This window comes from Balaenoptera borealis (genome assembly GCF_965194805.1).
Source record: "Balaenoptera borealis genome assembly, chromosome: 15".
NCBI lineage: Eukaryota > Metazoa > Chordata > Mammalia > Artiodactyla > Balaenopteridae > Balaenoptera > Balaenoptera borealis.
This window is the reverse complement of record NC_138871.1, coordinates 71,715,050-71,736,787: the sequence shown is the minus strand read 5'-3', so window position 1 is coordinate 71,736,787 and position 21,738 is coordinate 71,715,050. Positions and strand designations below refer to the sequence as shown.

Here is a 21,738-nt window from a genome sequence, read left to right as displayed (position 1 = left end):
CGCTGTAGGAACTTGGCCCCCACAGCCCCAGTTTCCACTCTCCCTTCATGCCCTTGGGGTACAACCCAAACCCTCCTCAGCCTCAACCAGCCCATGGGGTTTCCATCCCTTCTAAGTCCATTGCCCACTCTGACCGTGATGGTACTGACCAGGATCTGGACTTTCGGACTTTAGATGTGGAAGGTCTTTCCAGAAAGCTGTCCAACCGCATGAGCCTCTCCATGTGTAATGCACGGGGGTCTTGTTCTTGATCATGAGAGAATTCCATCTCAAAGACCGCTGGAGGGGACACATCCAACTCCAGAAACATGATGTTCTCAGCCTGTGGTGGGAATATCAAGCCAGACGTGAGCACTGGCCCTGACGCCTGTATCTTCCAGGCACTTGGGAAGTAATGGGAGTAGCAGGGTGATGAGGCAGGTAGAGGAAGCAGAGGTCGTGAGCATCACCTCCCTTGGGCGCTCTCTCCCCTCCCCCCCTTCTACTTCCCAGCTTCTTACCCTATACCTGGGGTGTGACCCCATTGCCATGGCAACCCGAGCATACTGGCTGATAGGCCTCTTGTAGCCCACTGCAGATGTTGGCCGCTTCTTCATTTGGCTGCTACTGCTGTAGGGAAGAGGCTATATTTAACTCTGTTTCCTCCGAACACAAAGGGAAAATGATATCATGATGGGTTAAGCATCATTCAGGTAGTCAGTAGGCCCTGCAGACTGCAGGTTCTGGAATTTTCTTCTCTTTGCTCTAATACAACCTGACAACTCGAAATAGTATAACACAAGGAGACACATATGTCTTCACTCTTGTTGCTTCATGCATTGTTGGTGGGAATATAAAATGATGCAGTCACTTTGGAAACAGTTTGGCAGTTTTTCAAAAAGTTAAACATAGAGTTGCCATATGACCTAGTACTTCCACTACTAGATACATATAATCAAGAGAACTGAAATCATACCCACACAAAAACTTGTATATAAACGTTCATAGAAGCATTATTCATAATAGCCAAAAAGTAGAAATAACCCCAATGACCATCGACTTATGAATAAACAAACAAAATGTGGAATATCATAGAATGGAATATTATTTGGCAACAAAAAGGAATGAAGGACTGATGCATGCTACAAGGTGGATGAAACTTGAAAACGTTTTGCCAAGTGAAAGAAGGCAGACACAAAAGACCACACGTGATATGATTCCATTTATATCAAGTATCTGGAATAGGCAAGTCCATGGTGACAGAAAGTAGATTGGTGGTTTCCTAGGGATGGGGACACCGGGGAGAATGGGGAGTGACAGCTAATGGGTTTGGGGTTTCTTTCTGGAGTGATGAAAATGTTCTGGAATTAGATAGTGGTAATGTTATACAACTCTGAATATACTAAAATCCACTGAATTATACCCTTTAAAATGGTGAATTTTATGATATGTGAATTACATCTCAATAAAGGTATCATTTATAAAACATACAAAACAAAACTCAGGCTTGGCTTTTTTTGTTTGTTTTTTTGGCCGTGTATCACGGTCTGCAGGATCTCAGTTCCCCGACCAGGGACTGAGTGCTGAAGGCACCGAACCCTAACCACTAGACCACCAGGGAACTCCCAGGCTTGGCTTTTAAAAAGTGCATATTCTTTGACCCAAATTCCCACTCCTAGGAATTTCCCTAAGGAAATAATCAGAGATAGGGACAATTTATAAGCAGAGATGTTTGCTGCAATATTATTTACAAATGCAAACAATTAGAAACAACCCAAATGTGCACCAATAGGGACCAGTTTATTATTCAGCCAAGTGAAGGAATATTATGTAGTCATTTAAATTGTCTTATGGCTCTATGTAGACATGAAAAGATTTCCACAACATATTAAATAAAAAAGCAAATAAAAAGATGAAGTTTTTTTGTTTTGTTTTTAAAGAAGTGTGTGTACGTGCGTGGATGCTTAGAAAAAAGTCTGGATATTCAACAAAATGTTAACAATGATTGTCTTTGGATGGAGTGATTATGGGTGATTTTTATTATCTTTATGCCTTTCTGCAATATCTAAATTTTTTACAATGTATTGTTAATTTTATATCTAATAAATTATTTCAAATACTCAGAAAAGCATAGAAAATAAGATATATCTGTTCGCTTATCATCCAGCTTTGTCAAATCTTAACATTTTATTATACTTAACACCAAATCTTTAAGAAATAAAATGTAGACACAGTTTTTAAGACTCCATCTCTTTCCTTCTCCAGAATTAATCACTCTCTTGAGTTTTGTGCTTATCAATGTCAGGCATATTTTTATACTTATTTATATATGTGGATATTCATAAACAATATATATGGTATCTGTATGCCTATTTCTAAATTTTGTACTGTATGGTATACATACTATATTGTTTTGTGTCCAACAAACATGTCTTTTATATTTATCCATGCTGCTCTAGATTAGATGATTAAAGTTTAACTATATTGACTATCTTAAGGTTTCAATATAGCATTTTATATGTTTTATATATATATGTTTTTTATACATTCTCTTGTTGATAGACATCTAGTTCAATTCCTTTTTCTCTCTCCCTTTCTATTTAACACAGTGCTGTTGTGAAGAGTTCTGTATAGGTATCTTGAAGTACATATTCAAGTTTCCCTGGGGTATATACCCAGGAACGGAATGGTTCCAATGTGCATTTTCAGCTTTACCAAATTGCCAAATTGCTTTTCAAAGTGGCTATATACCTACGAGAAAGTTCCCATTGCTCTATATCCTGGCCAACTCATGGTATGTTAAGACTTTCTACTCTCAGTAACTTAATGAGTGTGAGGTATTTTATTATTCAAAACAAACAAAGATAGGAAAGAAAACAAGTTATTTCCACTAAAAAACATAATACAGGGTTTGGAGTGAGGTAGATCTGAGTTTGAATGTTGGCTCTACCCCTTACAACTTTGTTACCTTGGGAAGTGGCTTATTATCTCTGAGCCTCAGATATCTCACCGCTATCCTACAGAATTGCTGAGATTAAACAAGATAAGCACTTAGCACAGTACACCGCAAGGGCTCAACACATGGCAGTTGTGATGATTATTAATTCTCAATTCCACTTGCTAATTTCAAACAGGGATACAGATGAGCAACGAAAAAAGCCAAAAGGCAGACAGAAGACAGAAGAGAAGAGACAGGCTGAGTAATTCAGAGATAGGACATTCTGTCCTTGAAAAGGAGAACAAGCCGTGCAGGCGCCGACGGAACAATGCCCGCCTTCTGCCACAGAGAGTAACGAGAACCACATTCCCAGGAGTTTTTTTTACCAAGTGCATATAAAAGAGTGCTGGATCCCACTTAGGGTCCCCGCCGACCCCTCTTCAGAGATGAAAACAAGGAAGATGAGGCTGTAGAAGCCCCAGCTGGTTTTGCTATGGACCCTCTGGAAGGTGGGCGGGCTGTGCATGCGGAGAGTGGCAGCACCGCGGGAGGGGAGTGGGAAAATCAGTAAAATAACAACTTATCATTTATAAGGTGCATCTGTGCATCCCATTTGAACTTTACAACCTCCTGAGGTGCAGACAGGGCAGACAAGGAGACTGAGGCTCAGAAAAGCGAAAGCGCTTTTGTGTCCAAGATCATTCAATTAGGAAGAGACTCAGAATTGATTCTTCCCAGATACTCCTTTTAGGATGCCACGCTCTCTTTCAGGAGCGCACACAGAACAGCCTGGGCCTGAGTGTGCCTTGAAGGCTGCAGGCTCTGGGAACAGGACAGGGGGACAGGGCTGGGTGAGCAGAGCAGTGGATCAGTGTGAACTGGCAGCCTGACCCAATAAAGATGCCAGGGCTATTCTGGGTGGCAGGTGGGAAGAAGGGGGTGGGGGAGGGGAGTCTGTAATTGGGACACCAAGCTTCCCATCTACTCTCTCCTCTGCCTCAGGCCTACATTCCACGATTGATCCCTCTGTAGTAAGCAGGTTGTGGCTGACAGCCCAGAGTGGACGCCTGGCTCTGCAAGTATCCACCCCTCTTGAAAGAAACGCACAACAGCTATCCTGTGCGTCGTAGAGCCTCAGAGTTCTCTTACGACCCTCCCTCCACATAGCTTCTATCACGAGATTATATATATTTTCCTCTTAATACTAAAAAGTTCTCTCTCAGTCCCATCTCAGAGGCTGACCCCAATCTCATTACCAGCTCTGTTTGCTCACCACCTTTCTCCCCTCCTGTTCTGAAAACCGGCAGCCAACATCATAGGGTGTGTTTTCCTTCTAGGTCCTTTACGAGTACCTGACACAGCAAATCTGACTGTTCTCCATGTCTGGATCCCTCCTTCCCTGCACGTTAGCTGTCCACCTTGTAACATCCCCCTGCATGTCTGAACTCCCACTCCTCTTCTCAGTTCCCCTTCACATGGCACACGGCCTGCCTGGGCAGGCAAAAACTTCTCCCTGTTTCAGATTCTTTTTCAGCTGTCACGGGCCTGTGAATGAATCTAGGGACTCAACTCAGAGCTGAGCATGTTCTGACTGAGGTAAACTTTGCCTCTGAAAGGAAACCAGTTTAACTTTCTATCCTGATTCTATTTAGAGCAAGGAATGCTCTCTCTCTCTAAATTTGGAGGCAGCCTGATTTAAAGATCAAAATCTAGAACAAAAGCAACAAACCAAACTGTCCTTCTGTGGCACTTGTAAGGCATGACAGCAAACTGGTTTCTCTGGAGTGCCCACAGTTATCGTACTGGCTTACTGGTACTACTGCAGCCATTTATGGATCACCTCCTCTGTGCCAGGTACTGGCCTGGCACGCCCTCCACCCCACCTCCAACACGCGCCACACACATTATCTCACTGCAATCTTGATAATCCTGCAGGGATTTTTTTTTTTTTAATTTTATTATCCCGACTTTGCAGGTGACAAAACTTGGATTCAGAGAGGTTAAAAAAACCTTCTCAAGGCAGAGCAGGGACTAGAATTCAGAACGTTCTAAATCCAAAATCCAGTCTCTTTCCACTGCACCATGATACTTTGAAAAGAATCTAGGATAGCAGGGATTGCAAAAGGTAAATGGCTAAAGTTACAAATAGAATTTTGTGAACTGTAAACCATGGGCTACAGACATTGCCAAATATACAACCCTTAGAAGACAGTTTTGTATAAACACAATTAAAAATGAGGTCCATGATGAGTAACCAAAAATAAAAGGTCGTATTTGTAAAATAGTTATGGTTAGAGCTGGCTGCAGAAATGTGTTTTGTGAAGTAACTTTAACACAAAATTGTTTGTGATTGTGGAAGGGACCTCACCTGAAGTTATTGTGTATCAACTAGCAGTGGCCCAGAGATAGTGGAGGAAAAAGAAAAAGGGACAGACTTCCAAAATAAGTTGATAGAGAGTGTGTTTCAAGAGCTCCCCGACAATAACTCCTTGTTTTAAAGAGAGGCGCGGGGAAGAGTGTGTGGGGTAAATGCTTGCAGCTAGTGGAAGAGGGGAAACGTTTTTCCAGCAAAAGCTTTCTAAAGGGACGGTATGACTTTAGGTAATTTCTTTCCAACAATGCTTTTTTCCTCTCCTTTTGAGCAGCCTTCAGTGTTCTAATTCCCAGAACACCACAGGCCAAACTGAAGCAAAATATTCCACACTTGAATTGAGCAAATGGGACAATGCCTTGATTAGTTAAATATGCTTTGGGAAGAAAGAGGTTTTTCAGCCCTGATTAAGTTATGTTGCAAACAGTGGGACCCAATCCTCCCAGAGAGGCAGCTTGTTCTACAGTCTCAGTCCACAGGGCGCCCCGAAATGCGGGAAGCTGCGTCCGTCCAAGGACCTGGCCACCCTCAGCCTTCCGCTGTGAAAGGAGGGGCTTGGGGCAAAAGATCTCAGAGATCCAGGCCAGTGACTCTTACACCGTGATGCTACCCTGGGGCTCTCTGTGCTGAGTCACTATCGTACTTGGGAATTCCAATTAGGAGGGAATTGTTTTTACTTTATTTTAACCACCAACTGCTGCTATACAAAAGTAATTTAAAAAAAAATGAATTTATTGGGATTGAATTTATTTTAAAATGAATTTATTGAGCTGTCAGAGCTTGAGGATTTTTGGCTGCACCGTGCGGCGTGTGGGATCTTAGTTCCCACACCAGGGATCAAAGCCGTGCCCCCTGCAGTGGAAGCCCAGAGTCTTAACCACTGGACCGCCAGGGAAGTCCCATTAGAAAGTAATTTTAAAATTTTGTTCTGTATAAAAACTTCCTAGATCTATTATTATTTTTCTCTTTTTTTTTTTTGTAATTTATTTATTTATTTATCTATTTTTGGCTGTGTTGAGTCTTCTTTGCTGCGTGTGGGCTTTCTCTAGTTGCGGCGAGCGGGGGCTACTCTTCTTTGTAGTACGTGGGCTTCTCATTGCGGTGGCTCCTCTTGTTGCGGAGCACGGGGTCTAGGCGAGCGGGCTTCAGTAGTTGTGGCACAAGGACTCAGTAGTTGTGGCTCGCGGGCTCTAGAGCACAGGCTCAGTAGTCGTGGCGCACGGGCTTAGTTGTTCCGCAGCATGTGGGATCTTCCCAGACCAGGGCTCAAACCTGTGTCCTCTGCATTGGCAGGCAGATTCTTAACCACTGCGCCACCAGGGAAGCCCTATTATTACTTTTCTTTTGTATTTTTGTGATATTTTTTTAAGTTCTGAGATAAATATTATTTACTGCAGTTATCAGACAATGGACAAGTGACATTAGAAAAAAGAAAATAATTTGTAGTAGTAATTCAGAATAGCATGTAGTTGACTACCTGGTATTTATTAATGTCTTTTTGAAGTAATTTATTTATTGGAATTTTTCTTAAAGAAATCTATAATACCTGTTTATATCAACCGTATTTAAGTACAGTGGAGAACACTGGGATGTCACAATTGCCTTAATACCTTTTACCCTTACCCAGATATATTTTGATATTTTCTACACAAAATATATATTCTCTGTATTCTGAGGAGGTACATATATATTCTGTATAAAACAGCATGTTTAAGTTGTGAATATACTTAACCATAATATTGAAAAAGCTTGTAAATGTATTTATATCTTTACAATTTTAATATAAAATTTTAAGGGAACACAGTCCATTTGGGATCCAGTTAGAAGCGCTGCTAATAGAGATGTACAAATGCAGGCTGGGGAGCAACTGTGTGCAGATTTAAGTCAAAGGGGTATGTATGTCTGGACCAGTTCTTCCCGAAGAGTTATGGGAAAGAAAACACTATAGCGTAAGCTAAAGCCCACTGCCTGCTTTGAGCCCTTTTTTGTTGTTTTTTTGGTTTTTGTTTGTTTCTTTGTTGTTTTGGCCTCCTCGTGGCACGTGGGATCTTAATTCCCTGACTAGGAATGAACCCCGTGCTCCCTGCAGTGGAAGTGTGGAGTCCCAACCACTGGACCGCCAGGGAATTCCCCACAAGCAGCTTCTGAGGAAAGAGCCGAACTCTTAGGCTTCCTAATGGCAAAGAAAACACTGAATCTTTCTCTCTTTGCATTACTTTCCAAGAGCAAGAAGGATGGTGGGGGGAATCAGAAGAGAAAGGAAAGGTGGGAAAAGAACATCACAGGCAGCTCCCTCCGCCCAGAAAGGTTCTGGTTCTGAGGCCCAGAAAAGAGCATGTAGAGAGCACAAATTCACCTTTAAAGCAAAGAGAGGGCTAAGAGGCTAGGAAAGGCAATAGCTCAACAGTAAGCAAAGATACCAATCTATATTTTGGAGGACTTCTTTCTTTTTAAAAGTTGTTACTGGTATCTACTCTAAAAATTATTTAACATGTGCTATTTTAAGATAGCTGTTTTATTTTTAAAAATCTGTGAATGCTTTTTCAGTGTATGCAAACCATTTTATTTTTGCAAAAAAAAAAGAGAAAGAGAAGTTATTTAAAAGGTTTTTTAATTTAAAAGTTATTCGAGTAAAAGGAAGAAAGTAAACTTAAAAAAAAAACAGAACAAAGAATGGAAATTCGGGGGGCTTCCCTGGTGGTGCAGTGGTTGAGAATCTGCCTGCCAATGCAGGGAACACGGGTTCGAGCCCTGGTCTGGGAAGATCCCACATGCGGTGGAGCAACTAGGCCCATGAGCCACAATTACTGAGCCTGCGCATCTGGAGCATGTGCTCCGCAAGAGAGGCCACGATAGTGAGAGGCCCGCGCATCGCAATGAAGAGTGGCCCCCGCTCGCCGCAACTAGAGAAAGCCCTCGCACAGAAACGAAGACCCAACACAGCCAAAAATAAATAAATTAATAATAAAAATTAAAAAAAAGAATTCCTGATGGTGTGGCATCAGCATCAGCGTGAAAATTAAAAAAAAAAAAAAAAAAGAATGGAAATTCATAAACATTAAGCAGAAAGCTTATCTTAGCTTCAGGCAAAGCACCCATCATGCTTTGAAGTCTGGATTGTGTGCTTAGGTGGTCAAGAAAAAATTGCAGGGACAATGTTTTGAGAAATGAATAAACTCCTCTGAAGCATGAAATTTTCAAAACTCAAATCAAGATCCATTCTCAGTTCCAGATTAAAGGAGATGGAACAGGCATGACAATTAAGTGCAATGTACCATCGCAGGTGAGCCGGTGGGGGAATTGCTGTAAAGGACATTACTGAGGTAACAGAATTTCCTGAATTTGATCACTGCACTGTGGTTATGTAAGAGAATGTCCTCACTCTTAGGAAATATGGGTAAAGGGTTGACTGTCTGCAACTTAATCTCAAATGGTTGAGGGGAGGGGATTAATAAAGCAAGATGTGGCAAGATGCTAACAACCAGGGAGTTTGGGTGAAGGGTAAACGGGAATTCTTTGTACTATTCTTGCTTTTCAAAATAATTAAAAATTTTTTAAAAACGCACAGCTTCTCTCATCCCATCTCTATCCAATGTAAAGAAATTCCTCCACCTACAAACTTTAAACTCAAGAACTCTGTAAGCACAAAATAACTCTACAAAGCAGAAGCCTCACCAGCATCTTCCTCCAGCAGATGGTGCTGGAGTAGTAGTTTTTGAACCTAGCTTCCTGTAGAATCAGCTGGAAGCCTTGAAAAAAAATTTTTTTAAGTCCTGGGATCCATGCAAGACCCTTTAAATCAGACTCCCTGGAGCCCAGCTCACAGGTGATTCTAGTTGCAGCCAGGTGGAGAACTTCTGCATTAGATGGTGTACTACTGCAGGCCTCCACTTCGATTGGAAAGGTGGATTTAAATCCAAACTGATGCCATTGAAAAGTCCTTTACTCATGAACTTGCCACTTACAAACTTGTGTAGTGTTGCCTTGCGTAGGATCAGCCCTTCAGAAAGTAGACAAATTAAGTAGGCATCTGTTGCTCCAGTGAGAAGCTGTAGACCTCTACAGCTAGCTTTCCACCCCAGCTTTGGGGAGACTCCTGCCCTATCTTGGCATTACTATTCCTACGATAGATACAGCAAAGAATCTCTAGGGAAGTGCATTGGTGTCAGGCCTCCTGAGCACCTCTGTACACAGATTTTCAATGAAGGGACAGTGGTCCAGCTGGGTGAGGTAGTCACTCTGCTGGGTTTGAATATCCAGTCTTGTTCTTCATGGCCACCAGCAGAGGGAAATGCACACCTAGAGCTAAATGCGCTTAGCGCTGTTACCTAAGAGCTAGGATGTGGAAGCAGGTGGAAATGCTGAATCACTCAGCTGAGAGAGGCTACAGAGACCTCACATCTCTATCATTTCTTGATCTGATTACTTTTCTGTATTCCCCACTGGACTGTGAGCTCTGACTGTGTCTGATTTACCTTCCATCTGCAGAGTCTCCTACAGTGTCCAACACGTAGTTAGTGCTTGGCAATATTATCTGTTGTTGCTGTTTCTGGCATCTGACAAATGAATACTCACCAGACCAGCCAAATGTTAGCCAGCTAGTATTTTCTGCATCCCAGACCAATGAGACACTGTACTTGACACTCCTTCCTTCATGGAGACCCCAGCATTAGGTCCTGGGAAACCCATCGTCCATCTGCATCCTTCCCAGCCCTCCCCCATCCACTCAAACCTCCGTCTCCCCCAGGCCCCTGGCCACCCCGGGCCGGGGGTGAGCTGGCGAGTCCCCAGGCCCAGACAACGGGTGAAAGACTCACGCTCCACCGGGCATGAGGGGCTGGAACTTCCACTGCTCCTCCTCACAGTCTAGGAAAAGCCGGTTCATGATCTTGTTCTTTTCCTCAGGGGGGATGAAGTTCTCAATGATTAGGTACCTGGGAGCAGGAATGAGGTAGAGAGGGGACCACATGAGACCACACAGTGTCTATGAAGGTCGAAGGATGAGAAGAAAGAAGCAAAGAGGCAGAGGGAACAGAGACGGTGGAAAAACCAAAAAGTCGGGGGGAGGGAATCCCTAGAGAAATAATAGAGCTTGAAAATCACAGTTTCTAATGCAAAGATTATAGACTCAGGGCCTTAGGAGTTACTCCCGGGCAGCACCCGGCATGCACTTTGTGGGGTTCATCAAATGCAGGCCGAGGAGAGGAAGGAGGAAACGGGAGGTAGAGGAAACTCCAATGGGGCCCTCCCCCATCCCTCAGATACATTCTATTCCTAAGGTACGTGGACATGGGTGAGGAGACAGTTGGAAGGAAGCCTTCAGGAAAGAGAGGAGCCTGTCAGGGAGAGGCCCAGGGCCTGCGGGATGGCTGTGAGAGCCCCAGATGGAAAGAGGAGGGGCCCTACTTGAGCTTGAGCTCCCGGGTCTGCTCATTCTGTGCCTCTTCCAGGTCCTGCCGCACGCGGATGTACTCATCGTGCTGGTCCTGGATCTCCGCCTTCACCGCCTGCAGCTTGGCGTAGAGCTGGGTGGGGACAGGTGCAGCTCAGAGGCTGTGCAGCGTGGCAACCAATGTGGCTCTGCTCACCCAGCCTGGGTCCCGACGGCTGCAGGCTCAGGGTCCACCAGCTCAGTCCAGGATGAGCCCAGGGCCCACCTCTGAAGCTACCTCCTGCCCCACCATCCATCGGAACGGGTTATTCTAACGGCTGCCCTGTCCCTCCCACACTGTGGCCTGTTAACGTGCTCTCTCAGCTTCTGTCCACATCGTGCAATGTTCAAATTTGAAGGGACCCGAGGGACCTTCTGGTCCAACACCCCCTTTTATAGGTGAGGAAACTCAGGCACAGACTTGCTCAAGGTCATACAACGAGGTAACAGAAGAGCCAGAATCAGGACGCGAGTATCAGGACTGCCGTCCAGGGCTCAGGGAAGGAAGGGAGCCTCAGCCAGTTTGGAAGGTGACCCATCCTACTCCTGCCTCTCCAGCGACTCTTAAAAGTAGGGGTGCGGAGGGCAGCTCCAACCTTCCTGTCCCACTCCTAACCCACTGAAAGGTGTGTCCCTGGAAACTGCCACTGCAGCCGGGCCTCTGCCTGGCCTGCTCTGGGGCAGCCGCCTCAGCAATCTAAGGGCTCTCCGGGTTCTTCGCAGAATCCAGACTGGAATTTGCCGCTTCCTGCCCTACGCCCTCAGCTCATGCACACGCCTTTCCCTGGCCATGGACTCTGCAGGGTCCTGGCGGCCAATACTCTCATCCCTGGAGAGCCCTGTGCTCCCTCTCTGAGCTCTCCCAGGCTCCAGTCTCCTCAGGTTTCCCCACCACTCCCCTGGCCTGCTCTGTGCCTGCTTATCCAAACTGTGACCCACTGGTGACACCAGAGTAAAGGGGGAAGTTACCCAGGACCACGAGGATGGCAACCCTGGAGAGTGGAAGTAGAAGTGTTCCCAGCCTATCAGGCCCCTCCTGGCCCAGGAGCAAAGGCTCTATTCCACCCCAACCAGACCCCCGCCTCCTCCCGCTCCTCACCCCAGCACCCACGCAGTGTAACTCAGGGGGTCGGCAGTTCAAGCAAAGTGGGGAGGGGTCGCTAAAGCACACTCCCCTTGGGCAGGTGACGTCTCGGGCAGAGGCTGCCAGGCCCTTACACACCTTGACCCAGTTCGGTGTGGCATCTCACCTTCTTGAGTTTCTTGGTTTTGACCTCCACCTCCTGCTGCAGGGACGTGTAGGTGCCCCGGAGCTCCATGGTCTCCTCGTCTCGGAGCATCATCTCCTGCTGCATTTCCCGTTCGCGGCGTTTCTAGGCCAGGGCAGGGCACGGGACTCAGTGGAGCGGCACGTACTGGGGAAGCCCCAGGGAGCTCTGCCTAGCACGGAACCTGGCTTCGTCATGACCACAGGGGCCAGGAGGGAGCAGGGAGCACCCCATGGCCCACATCCATTGCTCCCACCCCATCCTCAATGGAGCCTCTCTGGACCTTCTTCTCAGCTCATATGGCCACGCTTTTGCCAAGGCACTGCCCCCCGTGGAAGGAGACCTCAGCCCTAACAGCTGGGGCATTGCAGGGGTGTCAACCACGTATACCGATGCCCAGATACTGGCTTTCCAGCTGCCTCAGCCTCTCCCATGTAGTATCACAATTGATTGGTAAGACCAACAAACTGTGGTTCTTGATGATTTAGGACACAGTCCTGCAGTTGGCAAAGAACTCACACCTTTGTGGAAGGCCCAGGAATTAGTACCGGGTGCCTTACGGAGGCTGTCATCAGGGAGAGCCACCACCTGGGCAGTGGACCCATGGGATGCAGGGCAGCGTGCCTTAGGTGCTCAGCACTGTAATGCCAGGGATCCTGAGTCCGTGACGGCTCACTGCCCTAAGCACCCCCGTGCGACCTCAACGCCATGCGCCCCCTCCCACCCAACCCAGGGACCTGAAGCCCCCAGCCCTACCTGCTCGGCAATCTCCTGCCTCTTCAGTTCCAGCATCTTCTGCTGTTCATTGGTGTGATCCATGATGTTCCTGCCCCCGATGAGCAGCTTGCTCTCCATGGCCTGGGGACACAGAGGGGTGAAGAGATGGGCTTCGGGGCTTTTCAAAGGGCCACAGCAGCCCCAGCTTGAGAGGTTTGGCTTCCCTGTTTTGTGGTCCTTCCAGGAGGGGACAGAAGATGTGTCCCACAAGGCGCCTCATGACCCTCACCAAGAATGCAGTTTTCCCCTCCAGCCTCCTGGGCCCCAGCACAAGGCTCCCATTCTCAGCAGGACCATTAGGTGAGACAAAGAGAGGGAATCCCTCAGAGAATACAGGGCACCTGATCTGTTTGCTTTGGCTATGGACGCTTTGCTTTGGATATACGGAAGGCTGGTTCACCATGCTTGGGAAGGGAGTGCGGGCGGCAATCTAATCCTGGCAACAGCACCCAGTTGGCGTTAGGAGGCGGGGAGACACCGGATACAGTCACTGGGCAGCCCGGCCCTTTAGGTAACTGGCTCCTGACTCAGGAAGGGGGTTCTCACACAGGCAGCAGGAAAGGCTCTAATCTTCAGCTGTAAAACAGAAGAAAAGCCAAAGGGAGAAGACTCTGCAGCACTAAGGGGCACATGGGGCCCCAGAAGCAGCATGAGCTTTGGAGATGGCCAGAAAGGCTTGGGCTCTACCCACCAACTGCAAGGTCTCGGCCGAGTTATCCATCACCTCTCACGTCCATAACCCTGGAGCCGCCTCTGCTCCGGGAAGGAAAGCCAGCAAACATCTGCTGAGTGCTACCGCTACCTGCCAGGTGTCTCCATCCTCACCCCCAGAGAGACCCCAGGCAACAAGTAAAGAAACTGAGAGCAACTAGCCTCAGGTCATGCAGCTGGTTAACAAGGGTGAGATCTGAGCTTCACGCCAGTCTCCCCACTGAGCCCCTGTGCTGTGTGCAGCACACCCAGCCCGACCCACACCCAGCGCTTGGCACAGACATTCCATAGGTGCTGGTTGAATCTGAAGCTTAAATCATAAAGGACTAGGGGAAACTGTGTAAGTTGTGACTACATTAAAATGCATTTTCAGGGACTTCCCCGGTGGCGCAGTGGTTAAGAATCCGCCTCCCAACGCAGGGGACACGGGTTTGAGCCCTGGTCCGGGAAGATCCCACATGCCGCGGAGCAACTAAGTCCGTGCGCCACAACTACTGAGCCTGCGCTCCAGAGCCTGCGAGCAACAACTACTGAGCCCACGTGTTGCAACCACTGAAGCCCAAGTGCCTAGAGCCCGTGCTCTGCAACGAGAGAAGCCACCGCAATGAGAAGGCCCCGCACCACAATGAAGAGTAGCCCCCGCTCACCGCAACTAGAGAAAGCCCGCGCGCAGCAATGAAGACCCAAAGCAGCCAAAAATAAATTAATTAATTAATTTTAGAAAACGCATTTTCATTATTGCTAGTCAGAGGGTGCTGCCTGGGGCACGCCAGCTGTCCTCTGATTTCATCCCAGGCCTCCTGGAAGGTTGAAATCACCTTGAGCCACTGACCTGCCTGAGGGCTCTCCAAGCAGGGAGTGCTGGCAGAATAGGGGAGCAGGGGGTCCCTGTACCATCCGTCACGGAGGACAGAGCGGGACAGGGGTTGAAGGTTGCTTTTGTGGGGTCAGAGGTTGGGCTGTGTGAGGGTGACAGAGGACACTGAGTGAAGCAGGGCCAGTCAGAGCCGCCCCACGCAGCCTCAGAGGGAGCTGTTGCCAAGCAAGGAATCCGCCCCATGGCAGCGTAGCCAGGGCTGCACTAGTACCTCCCACAGGCCCTGCTCCTGGCTAACATCTCACCATCCACCCACCTCCACGGCACAGACTCCTTCTCTCTCACGGTCACACTTGTCCACCCTTTGCATGAGTGATTCCTTAAACTGTGTGCCCTGGGCACCTTACCCACCTCACCTGAGTCCCCGCCCTGCAGCTCACTCACCCCCTTCATCTGGCCAGTCATTAAATCCCATCAAGTCTGTCTTCTTGGTACAGCTCACCTCCTTCCCTCCTTTTCATCCTCATCACAACGGCTCACTTCACTGTGGTCCCCGTGACTCACCTGGATCATTGCCAGGATCTCCCCCCACCTCAGTTTCCCCTTCCAGCCCTCTCCACGTGACACCCAAGGGGATCCGCCAACCACACAAGTCTGAACGTGCCTCTCCTCTGCTGCAAACTATTGAAAGGGCCTCCATTCCTTGCAGGATGAACCACAAAGTCTGTAGCAGTTACTGGCCCCGTGGGCTGGTCTCACCTACTCCCCACATGTGCTCTGTGCTCCAGCTTTGCTGAAAGAATCCCAGCCCCCTGAGTGGGCTGTGCCTTTTCACAAGACCAGGCTTCTCTCCCTGCTTCACATCCACCTGGAAAACGGCTACTTCTCCTGCAAGACACAGCTTGAGCATCTTGGGAAGTTTTCTCTGATTCCCTTAACTCTGCACATTTCCTCCCTTGGGCCTCCTCAATAGCTAGGACACTTTCCTACTATTTTCCCATATTGTCCCATCATTTGTTTACATCCTGTCTCCTCTGTGTGGTCCTTCAGGTCAGGAATCATGTCTTACTTGGATCTGAGCCTTGGGACTTAGCACAGTGCCTGGCACATAGTAAATGCTCAATATGTTTGATGAACAGAAAGGACTCCTTGGGGTAGCCTCAGAGGGGGGCTTCCAGGTCCTTTCTCTGGGCTCACTCATCCAGAGCAGAACTGGATCTTCACCTCAGCTTCTCCTTCAATTGGTCAACCCACATGCACTGGCTATGGGGCAGAGCAGCAGGGTCTGGGCATCTGGGAAGCCTGGCAGGAGGGATGGGCTGGGTGTGAAGAGGGAGGAAGGAGGAAGGCAGCAGCTCTGCTTGTCGCCAGAGGAAGCCCCCAACTGCTGCAGGCCATGGATAATTGATCCCTCTAACTGTAATGGCATTTGGGGGGACCTGGTGTCTGGCCTGGTCCCCCATTCTAGGACACACTTGCCCACTCCAGCCCTGAGTCCTCACACTTCCCTTGGCATGTTATGTGGCCCTAGTGTTCTTCACTCTTTGCCACCGAATAGAAAGACACTAGTTCTCAAAATTGGTTGCATATTAGAATCGCCTGGGGAGCTTTTAAAACTCCCAGTGCCAGGCCACATGGCAGGGTTATCTTGGTCCCTTCCCCTCACAACTGGCAGTGAGAACTCCCAAGCCAGATGCTCTAGAGAAGACTCTAGTAAGGAAGACACAGGGCGACAGCTGATGCCCTGCTTTTTCCTACCTGATGTAAAGACTGGGGAGGAGGATGGAGAGAGAAGCACAGAACAAGGCACCAAGAGAAAGAAAACCATTCTTTTCTTTGCACCTGCTATGTGCCAGGTGTCTCACACTTACTTCTGCTAATAACCCTTTAGGCAGTGAGTCTCAAACTCTGATGTACATTAGAATCACCTGGGGAGCTTTTAAAAGGCTCAGTGCCCAGGCTACATCCCACTGCCAGTTAAACTGGAAATGGATGGGGCAGGTGGTGAGGTCCAGGCATCGGTGGTTTTTAAAGGTTCCCAGGGGATTTCAGTGTGCAAATTTGGGAATGACTGCTTTTAGCAGTCCCCAGAATCAGCATTATCTGAGAACTTGTTAGAAATGCAGAATCTCAGGCCCTACGCAGACTTAGTGAATCAGCATCCGAGATCCCCAGGTGACTTGTGCAATATGTTTTAAGTGGCATACTATTAACACCATCATTTTTCTGCTGAAAGCTCAAAGAGGTTAAGTAATCCATCCAAGGTCACATCACAGCTGTTCAATTTAAATGAAGAATCCAGACACAGGTCTGCCTGGTTCCAAAGCCCATGCTCTTCCTACTGCAGACAATGTGTGGTGTGCTTTAGGAAGCAGAACCTGCTAAAAGAAAAGCAACATGTTTCCAGCAAGAGGAAATCATGTCTGACTAATCTCCAAGAGTTCTTTCCGGGACAAAATAGATTATTTCAGACCATGGGGAAGCCAGTGGACAGAACTTTAGAGGTTAAAATGCTCCTGGCAAGGTCCTACATCAGAGGTTACTCAAAGTTACATGGGGGAGAGGGTGAGGAGACAGAGAAAGGGGAGGGGGATGAGGGAAAGGAAACAGAAATAAACAGGCACCTCTCTAGGTGGAAAAATGTCCAAATGTTAAATGGGGGTACTGATTTCCATCAGAAATCATGCAAGAAAGGGTGCACAGGTGAAATACCAACTTCACAGATGCCCTCAGATTCTTGCAGGTGGTAAAAAGCAGGAGAATTTCTAGGCCATGTGAGCTGACCAAAAAATGGCAGATGAGCTTCAGTGAGAGTTTTACATTTTGGGAAAAAGTAATCTTCACTCTACTCATTAAATGATAGCTGTGAGCGATCAGTTATGAACCAAAACAGAGGGAAAAGAGGGGGAGTAATTCTCTATTGTTCCCAGAAGACGTTGGCTTAATATGCTGCCACAGCTAAAAAAGCTAATAGCATCTGGCCAGGCACCATCACCAAGGCTTTTTGGAAACAAAACAAAAATCATTCTACCCTAATATAAACCTATGATGCAGCTGAATCTGGAGTACTGTGTGTAGTCCCTTGCTGCATCTCCGGGGACTTGAAGGAGAGAGAAGATCCAGAGAAGGGCGGCTAAAACCATGCAAGGGCTATTGTAAGAGACTTTAAAAAAATAGGACTCTTTAGTTGGCAAAGACAAAGAAAGGTTAAGAGGATGGACCTGGAAATTATACCATCAAAACAGGTGTGACAAGGAAAGCTCCAGGCTTTTCCAATCAATCCCTGGTACAGAGAGTAAGAGCTTGTACCTTGAGTTTTAGAACAAAGAGAAGTTCTGTTTACAGAAGGTAATAAATTTATGGAATGTATTATCTCAGGGGTACTGGATTAAATACCTCACAGTTCATTAAAGGATTCTGGGGACACATTTTTAACCTTTTACTGTCTTTCTCCGCTTTCAGAAAAAAATATTGCACTAACATCAAATAATCACAGAAATAAAACAAAATGGGAAAAAATTCACGTATTCCTCCTCATAGCTAATTAATTAGCTTTTTTCCCCAGATTTTTCCACATGCACACGTCATTTTTTCACATCTATAGACATGGCATAAATATAAGTTTATGTCCTGCTATTTCCATTTCATCAAATATCTCAAGAATTTCCTGTTACTTCCATAAGGTTTATGATTATATGTTTAATGACTGCATAATGTTTAGAGTGGATGATTTATAATATATTTAATTAACCCCTATTATAAGACATTTTGGTTGTTTGGTAAATGTTTACAATAATCACTCTTGTGCATATAATTTTTTTGGCCGAGCAGCGTGGCTTGTGGGATCTTAGTTCCCCGACCAAGGATTGAACCCAGGCCCTCGGCAGTGAGAGCGCCGAGTCCTAACCACTGGACTGCCAGGGAATTCCCAATTTTTTGCTTTTTTAGATGACTTTCTTAGAAGGAAATTTCTGGAGTGGACAAAGGGTTATAAACATTTCGTATATCTTAGAACATACTGTCAAGTTACCTTTCTAAACCACTGCCAGCAATAAATAATGGAACCATTTTTATTACAATGTCATAGTCATGAAGTATTATCATGATTTTCAATTTTGCTTAATAAGAGATATAAAATTGAGCCTCCCATTTATTTTATATTCTCTATACCTTTGCGGTAGTCTTGCAAAGGTCTGATCTCTCCTTTTACAAAATGCTCCTTTATGCTTTTTTTTGGTGATTTTAAAGTGAGGAGATGGACCTGATTCAAAACAATTCTTTGTTTGTTCGGCCCACACCTTCTCCAGCTGCCCACACCTAGCTCAAGAAACCCATTTGGACATTGTCAGGCAGAATCTGAGCTGCCAATCAGGCCTGGAATCTGATGCATCAGCCAAGACTACCAGGGCCTCCAAGTTCCAACCCTCCTCCCACTGCCGCCCCCGTGACATGATTCCCAGGGCTGGTTTCTGCGCTGATTCTTGCTCATCAGGCTTCGTGTTAAACCTCCTGCTTGGACCTGGACATCTCGCTTCAGGATGTCTCCTTCTGGCCGGGCCCTGGGCTCCATGAAGAGAGCTCCTGGACAATGCCTGACCGCCCCTATCACCCCGTTCCATTTGTCCACTGCCCCTATGCTTCTCTGCCTAACCCTGCCCCCCCGACACAGATGTGGTTTCAATGACAACCGAATGTGCCTTATCGGTTTCTCGCCAAGTCTTGCCCACCGGCCCAGCCCACACTGTCAGCCAAGCCTGCCTGACAGAACCTTCCTTGTGCTAGAAGACGGGGCTGGTCCTGGCACGAAATATGGGGGTGGGCCCCAATCCAGGTGCAGGGCCTCAGTGCCCCCTTCTCCCCAGTCTCAGTTCATTGCTGCCTGTTTCACCCCCCCACCCTCTGAAATATGTCATGCAGGGCTGCAGTTCTTTGCTTAGAAACAGCTTTTTTTTTTTTTGCTTTTGCTTTCCCCCATTTCTCGGAGGATACCAGTGGCCGTCTCCTCCTTTTCCTCAGAGATCTCTGTCTTTAACTTTAATCACCTAAGGAGGGCAGGGAGGCACAGGGACGCCTCAAATCCCTGGGCCCACTTCAGGCTGGGAGGGTACTAAGCAGAATATGGGGTTTCTAGTCTCCAGGAAAAGTTCCCTAGAGCTCTCAGCTGCCCCAGTTAATGCTGCCCTTGTGATGTCTCAGGGCAAAAGAGTCCAGGTGGGTGGGGCCTGTGGACAGGACTGGGTTTGGTTCTACTGGTTCTAAATATGTCCGTTGTAACTAAAAGGCCAGCAGAGGCTGTGGGGTGGAAAAGACAGGGCTGGGAGCTCCAAGGACACGGTCTGACTCTTGCAAGAGGGAAACGAATCACCGGATAACTAAGGTGACCTCAGGGAATCACCCCAACCCCCTTTGCTTTACAGATGACAAAACTGAGGCCCGGAGATGGAGAATTCTAAGCCTGGAGTCTCATAATTAAGGAATCGGTATGTGTGTCTGCTCCTATATTGACTATGCACTCTCCAAATAATTTCCCAATTCGATTAGGGTCCTTGATTCCAGGTATGAGAGGCAGGTCAGCTGCTGTGACAATTAACAGCCAAGATCACCACAGGGACCATGTCAGCTTGCAGATACAGCTTGGGATATTCAGAGGCTCACCTCTTCCCATTCCAGGAGCAATTGAAGTGCAAAATCAGGAGGAGAAAGGAGACCCCAGCACTCATTAAGTGCTGATCTGGAAAGCCAGAATGGAGACAGCCAGGCCCAGACAGCCACCCTTCTGAGGAGATATCATCAAGGATGATTTTACAGAGAAACCAAACAGGCTCTGCGCTGCCACTGCCAGCTAATCTATGACATTCTGCAGGAGACTGCAGTCTCAGATGCAACTTGACATGTGCCTGTGGCTGGGCTACGTTCTTTTTGCATTAATCATCCTATTTCATCATCACAAGAACCTTATGAGATAACGAGTATGATCCCCATTTGACATAAAAGGAAACTAAGGCTCAGACAGGTGAAGTGACTTGCTTGAGGTTATGGAGCCAGTAAGTGGCAGAAGTAGTATTTAAACACCAGCCTCCTAATTCCAAGTCCAGTGCCCTTTTTCTTGTTCCACAGCTTTCTCCTGGGTTCAGGCAGAAAGGTGCCTTGGAGAAAAGCAACATTTGGTCTTAGCACCTTTGCCACCTCAGGAACCATCAGGAAAGCTCAGGGCACCATTTCTTTCTCTTCCAGATGAAACAGGCAGGGTTCTGCTGAAGATGCTTCTGCCTGTGTGAAGTTCTTATAGGGGCCTCTGAGATGAGCAGGATAGAGCTCTTAACTGTGTGTGTGGGAGGAGGTCGTCAGTAACACTAGGGTCCCCAGAGAGGTTGAAACCCTAATGCTCATGGGAAGGGCTACCTCACAAGTTCCATGGTGGAAAGATATAAAGGGCACTGGGCATGTCAGTCAGAGAACTTGAATCCTGGTACACACCCTACCATCCTATTTGCTAAGAAATCTAGGGCATCAGCTCCTGGACTTCAGTTTTCTCATCTGTAAAATGGGGCAAATACCCACTAACCTTGCAGGCTTTGGGTAAGAATGGTGAGTTGGATAACAGATGTGGAACTACCTGGTAAATGATAATGTACAATCAAATGTCAGCGGTTACTTGCTGTTTCAGTACCTCATTGACATTTACCCACCACTCATCACAAAGAGCAAAACAAAACAACTACTGCAACAATCCTGGCTCCCACCTCTTAGGAAATACGGCCATGCCTACCATCACAGACCTGTTTCTCCTTTTGTGGCCACTGGTTATAGATCTCAAGGAACCAGCAGTAAGGAAAGAAGAAATGAAAGAGACAATGGTGAGGGGAAGAATAGTGCTATTTTCAGTGGTTCTCTGCCTTGGGGAACATAAATCAGGAAACCGAGTCTGAGTTTCCTGCCTTGCATCTCCTTGGATGGTTCAAAAAACTACATAAATGGTCTTTCAAATGCTAGTAATTCTCTCATCAAGAAGAAGGAACAATTAGGGATCAGGAAACATACTGGCTGGGGAGTGAGGTAAGCTGGACTCTACTTCCAGCCTTGCACTGGACAGGGTACGGATGCCCAGTAATGCTTCAGTCCACCTTGGAGACAAGCAGGAAGAAAAAAATCAGCCCATCTACTTGAGGAAGAAAACCATGAGCACTTCAGATCTGATCCTTACCTTGTCTTTCTCCCCTACTTCCCTCACTTATTTGTGTTGTGCTAAAGGGTTTCTCTCCAGCACCAGGGATGCAAACCCAGCCAGACAACAGAACGCAACAAAGCCAGCAATGGATGAGACCTAAGGGTCCATAAAGTGCAGACTCAGTATTTTACAGATCCTGGGTCATTCAGCCTCCAGCTTCCAGGTAATGCTTGGTCATTCCTCTCCAGCCCTCACTGCCCCTCATCCAGCCTGCTCTC

At 47.1% G+C, this 21,738-nt stretch overlaps 1 protein-coding gene across 2 annotated transcripts in view; it reads right to left on the bottom strand.

Moving 5' to 3' along the window:
- The window catches only part of KIF3C (kinesin family member 3C), a 38,132-nt gene that overhangs the window by 6,459 nt on the left and 9,935 nt on the right, over positions 1–21,738 (bottom strand). The window contains exons 2-7 of one of the 2 annotated variants that reach the window (XM_082356879.1): positions 12,744–12,845; positions 11,970–12,092; positions 10,695–10,813; positions 10,106–10,222; positions 501–606; positions 150–322 (exon numbers count right to left, since the gene is read on the bottom strand). In XM_082356879.1, coding sequence (XP_082213005.1) covers positions 150–322; positions 501–606; positions 10,106–10,222; positions 10,695–10,813; positions 11,970–12,092; positions 12,744–12,845 — 740 coding nt within the window. Of the gene's footprint in view, positions 1–149; positions 323–500; positions 610–10,105; positions 10,223–10,694; positions 10,814–11,969; positions 12,093–12,743; positions 12,846–21,738 lie in introns of both variants that reach the window. The other variant, XM_082356878.1, reaches the window with a different exon arrangement.